Source organism: Vidua chalybeata, chromosome 10, assembly GCF_026979565.1.
Source record: "Vidua chalybeata isolate OUT-0048 chromosome 10, bVidCha1 merged haplotype, whole genome shotgun sequence".
NCBI lineage: Eukaryota > Metazoa > Chordata > Aves > Passeriformes > Viduidae > Vidua > Vidua chalybeata.
The window spans coordinates 18,888,793-18,906,167 of NC_071539.1; the positions used below are offsets into that span (position 1 = coordinate 18,888,793).

General features: G+C 41.7%; 1 protein-coding gene across 1 annotated transcript in view; it reads left to right on the forward strand.

The window, feature by feature from the left end:
* Positions 1-109: 109 nt before the first annotated feature.
* The window catches only part of SLC25A36 (solute carrier family 25 member 36), a 30,886-nt gene continuing 13,620 nt past the window's right edge, over positions 110-17,375 (forward strand). Inside the window, exons 1-4 of the mRNA XM_053951670.1 lie at positions 110-493; positions 9,655-9,825; positions 14,258-14,335; positions 16,947-17,047. Of these exons, the coding sequence (XP_053807645.1) occupies positions 453-493; positions 9,655-9,825; positions 14,258-14,335; positions 16,947-17,047 (391 nt within the window). The 5' untranslated portion in view covers positions 110-452. The remainder of the gene's footprint in view (positions 494-9,654; positions 9,826-14,257; positions 14,336-16,946; positions 17,048-17,375) is intronic.

The window sequence follows — 17,375 nt, forward strand, 5'->3', positions numbered from 1 at the left end:
CGCCCGCGACGCCGCCGCCTCACGGAGCTCCCGCCCCGCCCGCCCGGCCGACATTATGAGGCAGCGCGCGCGTGACGTCACTGCCGCAGCCAACGGCGGCCTCCGTTTAATTGGGGGCGAGGAGGTTCGTTGCATATTCACGAGGCGGGCCCTGTATCTGCGCTGACGTCACGCTGCCGCAGCCAATATTTGCTCTGTTTGCGGGGTTCATGCATATTCATGTATGCATATTCATAGCCACGCACTTTCGGTGCTGCAGCAGCCGCGGCGAGGGGCGGGCCCGGCCCGGCCCCGCTTCCCTCACGGCCCGTGTGCCTGCGGAGCCGCGCCGGCAGCGGGAGGCGGAGCCGGCCCGCCCGTATTTATGCTGAGCCCTGCCAGGAGCGGCGCCGTGAGCGTGGGGCGGAAGCGCCCGGCACCTCCTTCCTCCCGCCCGGGTGCAGGCGACGAGGATGAGCCAAAGAGACACCCTAGTGCATCTCTTTGCCGGCGGGTAGGTGAAGCCCCGGGAGCTGCTCCTGCGCTTGCCCGTTCTCCTCCCTGGGCTACGGATCTGGCCCCGCTCCCGTGCCCGCCGCTGGCTGGCCTGGGCGCGGGGGCGGCGGCGGCCTGGAGCGGCTGCCTGGGAACATCTCGGTAGGGCTGCGGGGGGCTGCCCCGCTCCTCTGTGCCCGAGGGGCCGCGGGGAGGAGAGAGGGGGCCGCGCTTTGCTTCCCGCCCCGTGCCCTGAGGCCTTTCCGGGCCCGCTGCGCGCGGTCGGGCCCGGCCCCGGGTGTTGCGTTTGTCACGGACGGAACGCGGGCCCTCGGGGAGGCGGGGGTGGAGGCTTCCCGTAAAGCCTCCCTCTCTCTCTGATCGCAGTTCCCGGGTTTGTCCCTTATCTGGCGTTTCCGTGGAGGTGCACGCGGGGCCCGCCGTGCTTGGCTCCCCGCTGCCGGGGAGGCTGCCGGGACTCGCCTGGCGGGCTGGCAGTGCCCCGCCGGGCACGCTCCTGCCCAGTGCCCGCTGTATCCATGCCGTGCATGTTAACGCTCCAGTGCCTGCTGCCCTTCCTTGTGCGGCTTTGGCACGTGCAGCTCTCCAGCCACAAAGACAGAAGAAATGGGAGGGAAGAATGTACTCAGAAATAAAGATTTTAACCTTAGTTAGGTTTGAGGTAACTTTTGTACCTTCACAGCTATTAATGAAGTTCAAAACGTTTGTTTTTAGGTTTCAGAATGTGTGGGCTGTATTTCTGAAGCCTGTGATTCTTCCAGGGGCAGGGTGGGAAGAACACCGAGCCTAAAAGGGAAAGCTGGCGGTCCTTCTGGGCTTGAGTGTAAGAATGTATTTGGGTAGTGAGCATGACTGTACAGAAGTGATAGGGGACACACCTTGCATCCCATGAGAGAGCTTGAAGCTGTGATTTCCCTTTGTGCTCCTCGTGGACAAAAATTAGCTTGCTGCTTCTGGACTGAGGTGTTTGAGGTGGAAGAGTAGTGTATTGATTGTGAGCAAGTCTGAGTGACTTGGATGCGTGTCAGTACTTCCTCTGCTTCTGGCACGCTTTGAAGTATTGTACACCTGATCTAGTGCCTGTGTGGGAGCTTTATCATCCCCTTGATTTCTTGCACCCTGTTTAAGAGGAGAGTGCTTATGCAGCAGGGTTCCCAAGATGTAGTAGTGTGTACTGTTTTCTGCAGACTTTGCATCCTTGTAAGTATCCAGAAAAAAATAGCAGGAGCTCAAGAAAGATCAGGAGCTGCTGAAGAGAGTCCAGTAGAGGGCCACAAATATGATGAGGAGTCTGGAGCATCTGTGTTATGAGAACAGACTGGGGGAGCTGGGCTTGTTTTCTGGTCCGGTCTGGAGAAGCGACTGAGAGGGGATATCATTAATGCATATGAATATCTCCAAGAGCTGCCAAGAGAATGGTGCCAGACTTTTTTCAGTGGTGCTCAGCAACAAGACAATGAGCAGAGACCATAAACTAAAACACAAGAAGTTTCACCTCAACATGAGCAAGAACTTCTTTATGTTGAGGATGGCAGAGCACTGGAACAGGCTGCCCAGGGAGATTGTGGGGTTTCCTTCTCTGGAGACATTCCAAACCCATGTGGACATATTCCTGTGTTACCTGCTCCAGGTGACCCTACCTTGGCAGGGTCATTAGACAGTATGACCTGCAGAGGTCCCTGCCAGCCCTAAGGCTTCTGAGAGTGGTGCCTGATTGTAGCCCTTCAGCTTGACAGCTCTGCACAGTAGAGGTTACTGAGCAGAATTGTGCTGCTCTATTGTTATGTCAGAAACAGGTTTATAAATGTGAAACTTGAGAGCAGATGAGGATTGCTAAGCTCAGCTTGCTCATTCCTACTTAGTGCAGAGCAGTCTGGTCGATGGGTAGGTGCTGGCCAACTGGGTCAGGGGTTATGCTGTGAGGAAAAGGCTGAGTGTGAGCCACATGTTTCCTGTAACCGTAGTTCAGCCGAGCTAACACTGTGTATTTGATCACATTTTGCAGTAGAGGAGTTAAAAACTAGGAAGCTTTGTAGCTTTGTTTGCCTTTAAGTTGCACCAGAGCCTCTATGGAAACAACATTACTATCTCTGTCTGCTGGTGCTTTTTTTCTTTTTTTTTTTTTTTTTAATATTCAAGTTCATTCTTCAGTTCCTGCTTTCTGTAATTAAACTTTGACAGATGACATTGCTGTTTAGTAACATGAGTGGGACTATCCTGGGATTTGTCTGTAGCTGCCTAAGGCTGTGTGCAGTTTTTTATATATATCTTCTCTTTTTCTCCCACTTAGTCAAATAGCAACTGTTGTCACTGTAGACATTATGTTGGTAGTGGAAACTCAGGTGCTTTTATTCTAAACCCAGGATGCAACTGAGCATTCTTCATTCTTAAATTAAAAAGTCATGTGATTGAAATGTAGGATGCAGATAAACATTTTTAATGTAAGTAGTAAGTTATGGCTGTTATGGTTGTTAGACTCATTTTAAAAAGTAGTAGAAAACCTTAATGTTTTGCTCTATAGGAAAGATTAATATGTTTTGGATATACTGCCTTGTAACCATACTGTGAAAATTCAGGTGTTGGCTACAAAAATAGTGTTCGGGTTTTCATGATTTATTCTTCTTTTCCAGAAAGCTTATGACAGTAATTGTGTATCATACAAACTTCCATCAGAACAGTGAACTTGTGTGAGTGTTGTTTCCTCAGCAGAAGGAGGGGTTTGGGTTAGGAGATGGACCGCTGCTTTTCTGACTTCACACTTGGATAGTCTCAGGTTTGCTTCTTTTCTTCACTCTTGGTGTTTCCTGCAGAAATTTGGCTGTTTTCTCATTTAGTGTGTGAGGAAGTAGAGGGAGGAGCTTCTTTATCTTGATCATAGAACTGTTTCAGTTGGTCTGTAATTGTGATTACACTCTGTCTGACTGAGGCTCTTAGCAAATCCCTACGGTGGCTAAAACGGTGAAGGTGCAGAAAATGTATTTAACAAAAATGTTTGAGTTCTCAACAAGATCAGAAATGTACTGCTGAAATGTATGAAGTAAAGGTAAGAGGCCCTTGGGCTTTTCAGAAGGTTGTTAATAATGTGTAGCAGGTATTGTGATGATGGGGGCTTTTTCAGGAAAGAGCCACTTGAGCCATAACTGAGTTGCCAAGCACTCAGCTCCTCTCTGCCCTAAAATACATTCGTGGCATAACCATGGATGTATTTCAGAACAAGAGAGAAGGAGTTTAACTTGAGGTTATCTTATATTCAGATCCACTTTTGTGTGAAATAAGACAGTCTTTGTGTAAAGCTTGGTGTTTGCTCCATGGAGGTACTAAATTGTATGAAAATTGCTGTCAGTACTTGAGAAACTGTGCCACTGGTATTTTTCTCATATTTCTTTCTAGATGCTTTGAGCTGTTTTTGCTTAATACAAATGTTATTGTAAATATTGATTTACCCATCTCTTAATAAAAGCTACGCTGTTCATGTTGATGTTTGTTTTGGATAATGGAACCCAGTGATGCTTGATCCCCTGGTGGTGTTTTTCCTGGTTTCACTTGCAAGTTTCTATGTGGCAGCACATAGGGGGATTTTATCTTTACACTGTTCATTAGTCATCGAGAGTTAGATTAGTATTTGTAGTTTATGGATGTGAGTTTAACTTACACTTTCTAAGTTCCAGCAAAGAAACATAACTGGTGAGTAGAGTGATTAAGGGTTTGTGACTGCTAGTACTCTAGTTGAACAGTATTATACAGGGAAAACACCGAAAATTCAGGATTAATGAATGCTGTTTCTGAAAGCTGTACTTGCTAAAGCCCTTCTATACTCTCTGAAGACTGATAATATAAATGTAATATCCAAAGCTGTAACTTTGTTGATGTGAAAGTTACTCTGGTTGGAAGCATAGGCATGAAACTGCTGATAGACTCAGGACTTGAATTTGCAGTAACTGATGAAGAGAGAAAATTTCTGTTCTGTTTGTAAATGGCTTGGATACTTTTTTTTTTGACAGAATTTTGAGCTCAGTTTACATGCTGTTTCATTTGACAGCCAGTGTTTGCATGGAACTTTCATTTTCGTACAGGAAAGATAAGTAGCTGGTAAAATACATGAATTAATGTAGACCCAAGATAACAGGGTCAAGGTTTATCTTTAAGTCTTTGAGGCTGTGGTTAGAAGCATACTGTGAAAGGTGAATCTGAAACTAACACTAGGTAGCCATGGCTTTTATTTTCATAAAATACATCATTATCTCAAGGAATTAAAAAATGTGCACTGACAGTGTTAGTTCAAAGTCAGGCTACACTGGCATTTGGAGTATCAGTCTGCTTTAGAGCATTTCTGGACAGTCCAGTGGCTGAATTTGAGACCCTCATCCATGCTGGAGCTGTCTTTGTTGGTACTTGCAGGGCTGAAAGGTAGCAGTAGAAGACACTTAGCTGCTCTGGACAAGGGCAGTGACTCCTTAGCAGATACCTTAACCTTGCAATATTAAGAGGAAAACTTTCTTGTGTAGCTGTGGCTGGAAGGAGAACCTGGGATTTGAGTGCCAAACAGGTTTAGGTTTTTGAAGCATGTGTGTATTTTTTTCCTTGGAGTGTCACACAAACAATGCAGATGTGTCTGAGGAAAATGGTTGTCAGAGCTGTACCTGCTGAACAGTTAGCAGAATTTAAAGCCCAATAGTTCCAGGCTTGTTTCTGTTAAACCAGTGAGATGATGGTCTTCTAAATCACCAGTTGGGATCAAATTAAATGTGTTGTGGGTAGTTGGGGTTTCTTCTGTTGGGCTTTTTTTTTCTTTTCAATATATGCTTTCTGGGGGAGAAATGTTCTCCTTAGTTTAGGAGACCATTGCCATCTTCCTAGAGTCTTCAGTCCAAGAGATGTCAAGTAGACAACTGTTCTTAGTTTTGTTGTTTTTCTTTTAGGTTTGTTGTGATCCTGCACATGATAACTACATCTTGTGATGTCCATGTCTCTGTTCCACTGAGTGTGACGTCTCTTAAATTGTACCAGAAGGCTCAAGTTGAAATTTTAATTCTCTAGCTTGACTGTATTAATAGTGGGATTTTAGGCTTCCCTCTTTAACTATGTGTTTATTTTTGTGAATTTACCTACTGATCTCTGCTTTTCTGCCTTTCAAATTACTTGGGGCCTACAGGTGGATTCTCATACCCTTTTATGATCAAGGTATTTTTGCTGAAAGTCAGCTTTGCAAGCTTTTTTTATACTCACGTGGTAAAGCTGAAGAAGGCTTGTAGTAAACATTGATTAGAGGCAAATATCACATTTAGGATAGAGAAGGTGGGCAACTGGTCTTCTGAATAGCATTCACTGGAAACTGCAGTAAGCATTCAGACACAGGAGTGTCTCCGGACTTGCCTTTCTTCACTTCCCATTTATACTGTGTCAGCAGGAGTCTGTTCACCTACTTTAGCAGGTGAAATTCATCTAATCCCGGAGAAAAAGTTACACATTAGTAAATGTTCCTACAAGTCACACTTGTTGGGGTCTGGTGCATGCATGACTGGAGAAACTTAAGCCCAGAGTGGTTTTAGGTGGTGGAAATTTCTGAAGTAGTTTACAAAATCCCACCTGCATTATTGAGAAGAAAACTCCTATTTTTCAAACTGTTAAAAAAAAATGTTTTTCTGAAGTATTCTAGTTCCTAATTTGTGTTAAACCACAAACTAAAAGTATTCACCTTAATTTGAGCTATTGAAGAGGGGAGCAGGAAAGGTGGGAGCAATCTGCTGGCAATTTATAGAGCACTTCTTGTAGGCTGGAGCTGGTGGCTGGCTGTTAATGACCTGCTAGGACTCAAGCACAAAAATGTAGCTGTCTCTGGTGGTATTCCCAGTAGTGTGTTAAATAAGCAAGGCTGGAAATACATTTCTAAGTAAAATACACTGTCCTTGATGCTGTAACAGAACAGCTGCTATGCTTCTTAGAAGTTGCTTATTTGTACAGAGTGCATATTTTTAATTGTTTCTCATCGTTGTTTACACACAAGCTCTGTTTATTGACAGTTTTTCATAAACGGGTTTTTGTCAAGCCTTGAGGTGTTTATTTTAAAGGTCAAGTGAAATAGACAAGTCAGGGTATGAATTAGACAAGTCACTGGATTATGCCTTTGTTTAGAAGTTTAATTCAAACTCAGTGGATCTTGTGACCATTGAGAAAGTTCTGGTTCCTCAACATCCAGATGTTTCTTTCACTCCTTCAGTTTCAGATGTTGTCTCTGTTATATGGGGCTTTTTGAGGGCTGGGAAAGTGATGTGTTACTTTGACAAAGTAGAAATTGGGGATTTTGCCAAGACTCATGTTACAGAACCACACAGCACTGTAAAACTTCTTAGCTTTCTTCAGCTGTAACAAGAAATTTGAGATCTTGAAGATTGGGGATGAAGAAGTTTAATTCAAACTTTCAATAGTTAGTGGAAAACATTGAAAATATTCTTGGGTTCAGTGGAAACATCTTAAATTGTTTAAGGAAAGCCTAACCAAAGAAACACAATACCAAGAAACTGCCAAGAGTGCTAATAATTTGAAATTACTTAAATGGCAGAATGTGGTACAGGAAAAAGCTCTTAAAGGAAGGCAAGTGAATCTGCTGCTTCTTCAGGATGCATGTGAGCATAGTGCTGGCTGCTGTTGTGTCTGCTGGCTGTCACTGACCAGTGCCTGCTGTAGACAAAAACAGCAAGCACAGAGTAGCTGTGTATGAGCCCTCTTCCCCAGTAATCCACTGCTGAGTGAAGGCTGTCTGACCATCCACCCTGAATGTCTGCTGGAAGTGCTGCAGTCAGGCATCCCTTGTGATTTGGGTGTGGTGCAGGGGAGCATACAGGGCATGAGCTCCAGGTCAGTGTTAATCTTCAACTTCAGAAAATTTTTCTGCTCTGATGTAGCGGGGGGGCGGGGGGGAAGGGGTGAGAGGGGGGCAATTAAGGGCTCCAAACTCCAAGCCCTGTTCAAGAATGCAGGTCAAGTTTTTTTGCTACTTCTGTAGCATTTATCTCATTAAAATAAATCATACCTTGTGCTTTCTCTTGTGATTACTGTTGCTTGAAAACAAGTTCTTGTGTAGCCTGTCCAAAATCAAACGCAGAAAAGCTTTTAAGAGAGTAAGCTCAAGGAGAACAGAAATGGAGGGGTTGCAGGAAAGGAAGTAAACTCTAAAGCCAACTTCCTTCATTGCCTGCACAGGCATGTTACCATGGAGTGGGGTCTGGCTTGAACTGCAGGAAACACAGCTTTCTGTCGGTCTCAGAGCTTTAGAGCTTCAGTAGCTTCAGGTCAGATTGTTTTGGGAGCTGACCTACCTGTGCTTCTCATGTGCTGTTCGTGCCTTGAACCTTCACGTTACAGGCTCTTACTGTTTCCAACCCTGGCTAAAATAAATACTAGCATATCTACTCTCTTTCTGCACCTTTTAAATTTAAAATAAGTCTATTTATAGCTTACTGTTAGAAGTGAATTTGCTCATTCAGAGCAGGCTGCTCTAATGTCTGTGTCAGGCTGTAACTGCTTGTGTGCAGCACACACTGAAAGACTGTATTTCATCTTCCTGTGATAACACTTTTTTCCAGACTGGCAAAGAAACTCGATATCTTTCCTCAATTAAACCTTGAAAGAGAATAGACTTCAGTCTAATGTTGAAGCTAGGGTCGGGCAGGATGCCTTTAGGCTTAGTAAAAGGATACCTCTAGGTCACTGGGTTTAAATGGAGTGTTAAGTGAACATTAAGCTTCTACTTGGCAGTTCTACTGTCAGTTCACAAACAGATTAGGTTTGTAAGATGCGGTGCTGTATTTTTGGTATTCTCTGCAGTAGAAGAGTCATCAGACTACCCTCCTGTGAAAATATATAGGGTCTCTTGAGTCTTAGCTATTACTCCTAATTTGGACTGAACTATCCTTTTCATTTTGGAAAATATCTTAAAATTACTTGAACAGGCTTATAGCTTATTAAAGAGTTTGGGGGTGTTTGACCTTCTTGTGTTAGAAAAAAAATAGCTGATAATTATCTTGTCAGAATCAAGTACTTCTTTTAGTTATGTATATGTTATTATATATATTTATTACAGGAAGCAAATACAGCCGCTTTGACTTCAGTACAAATTGTATTTACCTGTTAGTGGATTTCAGACTGAGCTGTATTAGCAGTAACACTTGAACTGAAATGTAGGTTTGCTTCTTTGGGTTGGATTGTTTGCTTGTTTTTTAAAGGAGGTAGGTAGTGTCCTGGCCATAGTTTTAAGAAGGGTGTTTAGCAACGTTAAGAATACTGATCTCTGAAGAGGTTCAAGAGACTGTCTTGGAACTCAGAATTTGTGGATTTGCTATTTTTTCCTCCAAGGCTGTAGTTGCAGAGCTAGGACTATAGATATTAATAACTGAGTTCTGAAGAAGCCCAGGAAGGCTCTGAGCAGAGCTGGGCAGGGCAGTGTGTTCTGGCTGTGCTGTGGTTAAGCAGAAGGGCAGCAACTGCTGTCAGCACAAGCTGTGCATGGCTTGCCTTGGTTTGCTCTCAGGAATGAGAGACTGAAGCAAACCCAGCAAGTCTTCACCTGGTCAGCCACATGAGCTGTTCTGGCTTTGCAGTTTCTGCTCTACAGTACCTGGTCTGCCTTGCTGAAGTGGGCAGGGCTTGGGAAGCACTTGGACAATTGCTGCTTTCATGGTACAATGACCGAAATACAATTGGGCTTTTGAAGATGTTACTAAATTGCAACACCACAGATTTTAGCAGTTTTTACACCTAGTCCTATGTGCATAGTGCATAAGTCTTCTGCCCTTAAGGATTTTTGGCACCTTTTTTGTGATCAGGAGCACACTAAACATTAAAGAAAAAGGTAAAATTTATCATAAGAAGTTAAACATTGAAGCTACTGAGTTACTTTCCAGAACTGATTTGAACAGTGTGTACTATGCACCTTCACTACGTTTTGTCTGTTTAAATTTTCACTTCAAGTTGTGGGGTTTGCAAACTGACTTAGCATTTTGCTTGCCTTCAAGGGCAAATAAGTGTCATTTTCACACATGTTCCCATTGGTTCTTCACTTTGTGCAGCGGGACTGTATTGACTATAATGTCAATTCTATGTGAATCTGTCCTTTAGTTTCGTTTTCTCTTAAAAACGTGATGATCCTGTTTATCATTGCAGATGTGGAGGTACTGTTGGTGCAATTCTGACATGTCCACTGGAAGTTGTAAAGACACGACTGCAGTCCTCCTCTGTGACTCTGTACATCTCTGAAGTTCATCTCAACACTCTGAATGGTGCTGCCGTCAACCGAGTAACCAGAGTTTCTCCTGGACCTCTCCACTGTCTGAAGTGAGTGTACCTGGCACAAGGGTTTGGGTTCATTCTGGGGAGGGAGGAGATCAAAATCTGTAAAAAAGATTCAGACTTTTATGTCTGTCATGATGCTACAAGGAGATGACTTTCCATATTTTGCCTTTTAACTGTGTTTCCAATTCTCTGAATGTTCTTCATGCTTGAGTTTGTATGTTGAAGTAGCCAGAGCATGTGTACCTTTTACAACTCACATCTCCAAACTGCATCCCCACAATTCACTAACACTTAAGTGCCAGACTCCCATTTTCATCCTGAAAAAACATTAGCATAAGACTTTTTCAAACTGTTTTGTGTCCAAATCATAGAAGTTACTGAATATGGAGGCAATTAAAATTAACTCAATTTCTTTCAACTTTCACCACCCACACAGTTTTTGCCTTTGAATATCTTCTGGTGTATGTGTGACTTGTAACATTCTTTTAGCCCTAGTAAGAAATAGCTAAGGCTGGCTTTTGCAGTGATCTGTGTTGTTTGTGTAGTGCCTCACTGAATGGGGGCTGCCTTTCCTCTCCTTTTTTGCAGCGCTTGTGTAGTTCAGGAGCCAGCAGGAAAGCTGTAAGGCTGCAGTTAAACTGCTTGTATGGCCCACAGGAAGGGTTCACTTTTCCCTGGGAGACTCAGGCTAGCCAGTTCAGCAGAGGGGAGGTACTTTCAGTATTTGGGGATGAGGGGAGATTTCCTACAGGAGGGACCTGCTGCTTCTTGCATTAGAAAGGTGGTTGAGTCTTGACAACTTCTATCTTCTAGTCTTAATTAATTAGTAAGTAGTAGTTTGTAGAGAGCCCCCCTTCTGGCAGTTGAAGTGTAGGGTTTAAACTTAATCTGGTTAGAGCATAGCATTTGCTTAAATGGAGCTTGTAACCAAATAGCTTCTTGAATGGAAGATCATTCTTTTCATGAAAGTTTGGGTTCAGAGCCTTTCCATGGCTCTTTTTTCAGAGTCTGATTAGTGAACATGTTGGGAACAGGTATGTGGGAAGGAAAGGCTTGGATTGTGACCAGCAAGGAGATCTGCTTGACTTAGTGGCTTCTCTTGATGGAAATAGAGTGCTTCAGCTTCTTTCTGCGTGTTTGGTTATGGATTTATTTTCCATTTAAAAATGTATATCAATGAATAGCAGGTTGAATAGGTGTCTTTTTGTAATGCTTCTCTGCTAGGAGCCTGCTATGCTTTAAATGCATCCCTAAAACTGAAAATAACTTGGTATTCCCAGGAAGCAAATTCAGACTGAGGTAGAGGTAGCCCATGATGAACTTTATTGGTAGGGCTTGTTTGTTTTGTTAGTTTAACAATTGCCCTCTTGCATGTGCTGTTTATCTGTAATATAGGAATATCTCTTCTGCTGCTTTTGTTCTGTGCTTAGATGTGTTTTCTTTCAGGCCATTATCAAAGGGCTGAGATGCAAAGCCTGGGTTTCAAGTTCTTTAAATACAGTAAATATGAAAAATCCCAGATGACATGACAGTGGACTCTGATAATAAAAATGCATATGTGCAGGACATAATTACTCTTGGTTAAGGTACTAGGGCTGTTTATGGGGAAATAAAACTGGATTCCTTTGTCACTGTCATGCCCTTACTGTCATTAGATATTTTTTGACTCATAGTTGCCAGGCTTTGGTTGTGTCACAGCAAATTTGGTGCAGTGCTCAAGACTCACATTACACAGTCTAAAAGCAGAGTGATTCAGGCAAATTATGTCAGAATTTCAGTGAACTGACTGCTGTAGAATCACTTCTGCATCTTAAGCATCAGTAGAGGTGATATGAAAGGCATCTCTGTCAGGAAACAAACTCAAAAACAGATGACTCTATTTTCTGGCAACAAAAGAAAATTCTTTTTTTCTTAAATATCTGTGTTGCATATCATATTTCATTTTCTCATCATTCATGTTGCACAATCTAAACCTGAGGCCTTGCTAATGGAGATCTCACCAGCCTTCCAGTGCAGGCTCTCCATGTGACATAAGAAAGTCAGTTGAGGCTGTATGGAGCACTTGTCCTGCTCTTCCAACCAGGGATTTGCCCTTAACTGCTTTCAATAAACAAGTGCAGGCCCTGGCATCTGCTCTTTATTGCAAAAAGTTTGTGTCTTATTCTCAGTGCCACCTCTGGCACTCCTCCAGCTGGTGTCTGAATGCAAAAGAGCATCAGTAACTACCTCCATTATAATCCTGTCTGTTGCAACCTCTCTTTAGCTCTTTGCTGTTCTGTCAGATTCTGATACTGTAGATCCAAAAGAAGCAAATAGACCGGGTACACTTCATTCCTAATTTTTGAAGACAGAGATTCCTGCTGCTTTGAATACATGTGTAGTTATATGTGCATATATGCATGATGTGGTAGTAGTGGCTTAGTGGATACAGATCATGTTAATTGGGTTCAGCATTGCAAGGCATAAAAATGCTTTCATGATGACAGACAGGTCCAAATAATTTGTATTTCCAAGGTGTCTTTGAGTGTGTGTTCAGTATTTCAATTACTGCTGTGGAGCAGCAGATGCTGCCCACATAGTGAAATGATAGCTGATTGTTACGGACAAAGAGCTGGGATATTGCTATACACATTAAATGTCAGTATTCCTAAATAGCAGTGGTAACTGCAGAACCACTGGTTTATTTTTGGTTAGTGGAAGCAAAGGTAAACTCTCAGTTTGACTTAGCAGCAGAGCAGTGTGAATCAGCACCATTGAAATCAGGAAGTCAGAATAGGCTCGGCATCTCCTTTAGTGCTATAGATTGCTTTCACTTGTTTGTTCTGATAGTAAATTCCAAACAAAATGGCCATTTATACAAGGCTTTATTGAGTAATTGACTTGTCATTAACCTACATGGCTCTTTGAAGAAATATACAGAACTATTTGTGTGCATAGGCCAATGTTTCTAAATCAGTAAGCACAGGGCTCTGTTTTGTAGCATCTGGGAATGTAGTTAATTCTTAACTTTAAGTCTGGTTCTAAAGTAATTGCTAGAGCAATTTCCAGTAATGGGATGCAGGTAGTCCTTGTTTCTCCTTCCATGTCCTGGCATACCTTTTAAAATACTAATGTGATAAGCATCTAGATTGTGGGGCAGACTGATTTCACTAGAACTGAATTTTCATGCATAATCTTTTACTGTGCCAGGGTACCTTGCTGCATAGGTCTTCAGCTCTTCCTAAAATCCCCAACTATATGGGATCCGTATTGCAAAACTAAAGGATTAATAATGCCTTATTTGAAGTCTCAACTTGCTGCTTGTACCATGCTTTCCTGTAAATTCCACAAATGTGCAAGTTTACACCCTGCTGCCACCCAAGCAGTCTATTCTGAGCTGTGTTTATAGTAGACATGGTACTGGAGATGTGAGGACTCTGCTGTGGCTGTGACTCTGTATGGGTCACATTCCTGTCTCAGTTACTATCAGTGAACTGTCTTGCATGGATAGGTAAGGATTGTCTTCCCTGGAATGAATCAAAAGCCAGAAAACCACTGGCTCCACAGCCCAGCAGCAGTGCTTGGTTAGGAGCACACAGGCAGCAGCTCAGAACTGATAGGAGGGAATCTCTGCCAGCCTCTAGGAAGGGTCACTTCTCACATTGAAGTTTTCAACTTTCTTTTGCTATAGTCAAAATAATCATCATGTCTTAAAGAAAAAAGCTAAGAATGGGCTTCTAGTTGAATACTTAGTGGATTTCAGCATTTTATGGTTATGAGGAAGGGAGGACAAATAGGAAAGCAGCCTTACAGATACAAACTTCTGCCAGGAAACTGCTCTGCTGGAGTCTTGTGGAATCACACTGGGGTAGCACATGCAAAGCCATGTTGAGGTCTCTCTTTGAAAGGAGGAGATAATAAATTGCTAAAGGTGTCTCTGGCTGAATGTCATAGGCAGTAGAGCAACATCTTCCAGAGTGGCTCTCAGACAGCAATGACTGAGTGAAACTGGACTTCTGAAGTTTCTCTCCTCTCTTGCCTTTTGCTCCCTGGCCCTTCCACTCAAAAAAGTTCACAAACATTGGGAACTGAAGGGTGGTGAAAGGAGTGTAGTGTAGAATAAGTATTTTTGCCTCCTGAACAATCTACAACCTACATGAATGGGCACATTTCCATGCTTAGTATTTCCTCCCTGATTCAAGGACGCTTCCTTTAACTTTCTAACAGACAGCTCTGTACATGTATGTGTTCCTGTATATAAGTTAAATTTGTATTGAGATCTCAAGTCTTACTTCTGCATTTTTTATGGTTTTCATAGTATGTTGAGCAATAATGTAATTTTTTATGCTGATTCTAGGAAATTACTAATCTTTTTGTGGTCCACACTGTATTGTTGTCAGTTACTATGAAAGTTTTTCACATGATATAATTTTGGTGGTTAGTGCATTCCTTAATTTTGCTCTGTGTGTTACAGTATTGTCTTCTTGTTTTCTAGGATGATCTTGCAAAATGAAGGCCCTCGTTCTCTCTTCAGAGGGCTGGGTCCTAATTTAGTTGGTGTTGCTCCTTCCAGGTAAATACAAACATGCACAATAAATGAAATACCTTAAGGGCTTTAATGTGTATTTGAAACAAGTCTTGTATCTGCAGTTGTAAATACTTAATTAGCAGCAAGTAACCTTTGGGGTAACTTTTTGGCTGAGGCATTGAGCCATTTATGTACTCCAGAGCTCCAGCTGTCTCAGCATTCCCTATCCTATGTGCTATTGTAATAGTATTTACTTTTGTGTGCTATCCTTTATGCAATGTTTTGTCCAGTTAAAAAGAAAAATTCTTAAGGAATTGCACATGTAAACTAAAGTCTGGCTCTTGGAAAATACAAAGGTGGGCTTAGCTTTCAGTTAATCCATCATTTTCAGGAAGCAATTATGTGATTGTAGCCTCAAAACACTGGATCTTCCTTCCTGAGTTCTGGTGAAGCACAGCCTCGTGCTCCCTTGCAGGAGGAAACCTGTTCTGAAACTTCAGAAGGGGTGAGACACTGGGTAGGAGGAGAGATTTACCAGCTGTCCCAGAGAAAGCAGATCCAGCAGTGAACTGGGCTCCAAAGGGTACTGGGGCAGTGCAGGGCCGAGGATGTAAATCTCATCTCGTTGGCAGTGGTGTTGCTGTTGTCTGTTGCTCTGCATCAGCACAAATACTCCAGTTCCTCAGCTAGTGCTGGCAGGCAGAGAGGAGCACTTTATGCCAGAGTTTGAATTTATCCTTACATAGAACTGTTCGCTGAAGTTCAGTCCAAAAATAAGAGAATACATGGGAAGAGTATAGAAACAAAGCTGTGTAAAAGTAATATATTCTTTAGGCACGGATGAGGATATTTGATGTTTTTTCCTGGCTCTTTTTTTTTTCCTTCTCTGTTTAAGAGAAGAGCCTTTATGCAGAGGGAATATGTTCCACAAAGGTTTTATTCTTTCCTTGACTTAGTGCCCTGCTTTTGTTTATTTGTTTTGTTTGGAAAGAAAACATTCCTGTCTCCTGCACACTCAGTTGGAGATTATCTTAATTTTTACTGGTTTGAGGTTTCTGAAAAATACTACTAAACTGAACTTTAGCTCTGATGAGGTAATGTTCTTTAGATCCTCTGCATAAATAAGAAAAAAAAGTTAATGAAATAATTAGGTTATCTTTATTTTACAAATTTGAGGATTTAGGAATATCAGTGGTCCTTTCTGATCACTAATTTAGCACTGCCCTTTGGAAAAGCTGAAGTAAACCCAGTAGCATTTTTGTTCTTGACACCTACAGGATATCAGCACTTCCAAGTCTGGAGAGCCTGTACTTTTGTACAATAGATCAGTCTGTTCTATCAAATCTTCAATGTTGATATCACTTTAATAGCAATTTTTACCCAGGAATGGGATCCGTTGCATAAGTGACTATCTTCCATGAAGTATATCCTCAGCTGGAAAAAAAAAATCTATTTCTTTTCAGTTAATTATATGTTAAATCTTCTGTTTCCCTTTGGTTCTTCCCCTAGGTGAAATACTTAGCTTGCTAAAATGTCTGCTTGATGTAGTGTGTAAACCTTATTTATAAACACGTCTTCATTTCCCTCTGGCTGATTCTGTCTTCAACCAGCACTTCATTTCAATTAAGCATTAGCTAAGTGGATTTAACATCAGCTCTTTGTTTAAATAAGCTGTAGAGAAGCATATTTCATAACACATCCAGTGTACTTAACTGAGTTCAGGTTCCATTTTAGAAATTACACCCATAAAGCAAGCACTTTATCTTCTTTGTAATAAAGAAAAACATGTTCACACAACTAATGAGGTTAATGTTCTGCTTGGGAAAAGTGGCACGTTCCTTTTTTTCTCTTGCAGAGGGGTGTCTGTAGATTTAAAACAACTGAGTTACAACCTGAAATGTGAGGTTTATATGTGCTTCAAATGAGTTTTTTAGCTTTAATGAGTGAAAACACCCATTTTTCATAATTTATTGAATTGGGTTGCTGACTTTGCCTAGCTTTGTTTGGATACCAGCTCACAGACTTGAGTAGCAGAAGTTTGCAGCATTTTTCATGGTGTGTTCAGAGACAAAAATCGGTGTCTTTTATAAATACAGAACTCTGGAAACAAAATGTGAATCACAGCTTCACAGCTGTTCTAGCATTTAAAGTATAAACATTTATAACATCAAGTTATCAGCATTAAAATCTTAAATGTTATAATAATAAGAATGTTGTGGGTTTTTTTTTTTAAGAAGCTACATACTTGGTAGTTCTCTTCAAATTGTCCTGCTATTGAAATGAGTTCAGGTCCATTAGAGGAAGTTTGTTCTATTATTAATTTTGAATACTGAAACTTTTTCTGTGTTTTTTGTCCCTGGCTGAACTTCCTAGTGCCACAAAAATCACTGCCATATTTCAAACTTTCTGTCCTTCCCCTCACAAATTGCTAATTGGAGCTGTTGTGTGGAAAAAACAAGTTAAAGTGTCATGTTTAGATTCTTCATTTCCATTCCTTGAATAATCCCACTGCTTTGCAAGAGTTAATCCTTGAGTAGTTCTTTACTGGGGAAGGGAGTTTTAGCCCAAGATGTCAGTCAGTGAAGTTAATGGTGCTGCTCATTGAGAATTTTGAAATGTAAAACATAACATAACTTGAATTTTGTTCTAATTTTAGAGCAATATATTTTGCTGCTTACTCAAATTGCAAGGAAAAGTTGAACAATATTTTCAATCCAGATTCTACCCAGGTACACATGATTTCAGCTGGTGTGGCAGGTAAGGATCTGTAACTTTTTAGCTTCATCCTACAGTCATATCTGCAAATGAGAGGTGACAATAAATATGGAAAAAAACCCCAACAAAACAGAACATGCTCAGTAATTGAATGATGTCTTTTTAGTGGTTATCTGCCTTGGCCTGTCATTAAACAGGCTCTCTGGAGAATATATGAATGAAACTGCTCTAAGTGATAAATAACAGTGTGTGTGAACAGTCTTCTCTAGAAAACCTGCATGCCTGCTTTTTCAGTTGTAAATTTGTGAAATGAAAAATGTAGCCTTTCAAAACAGTAACTTGTTGCTCTGTAAGCTATAAACAATGTTTG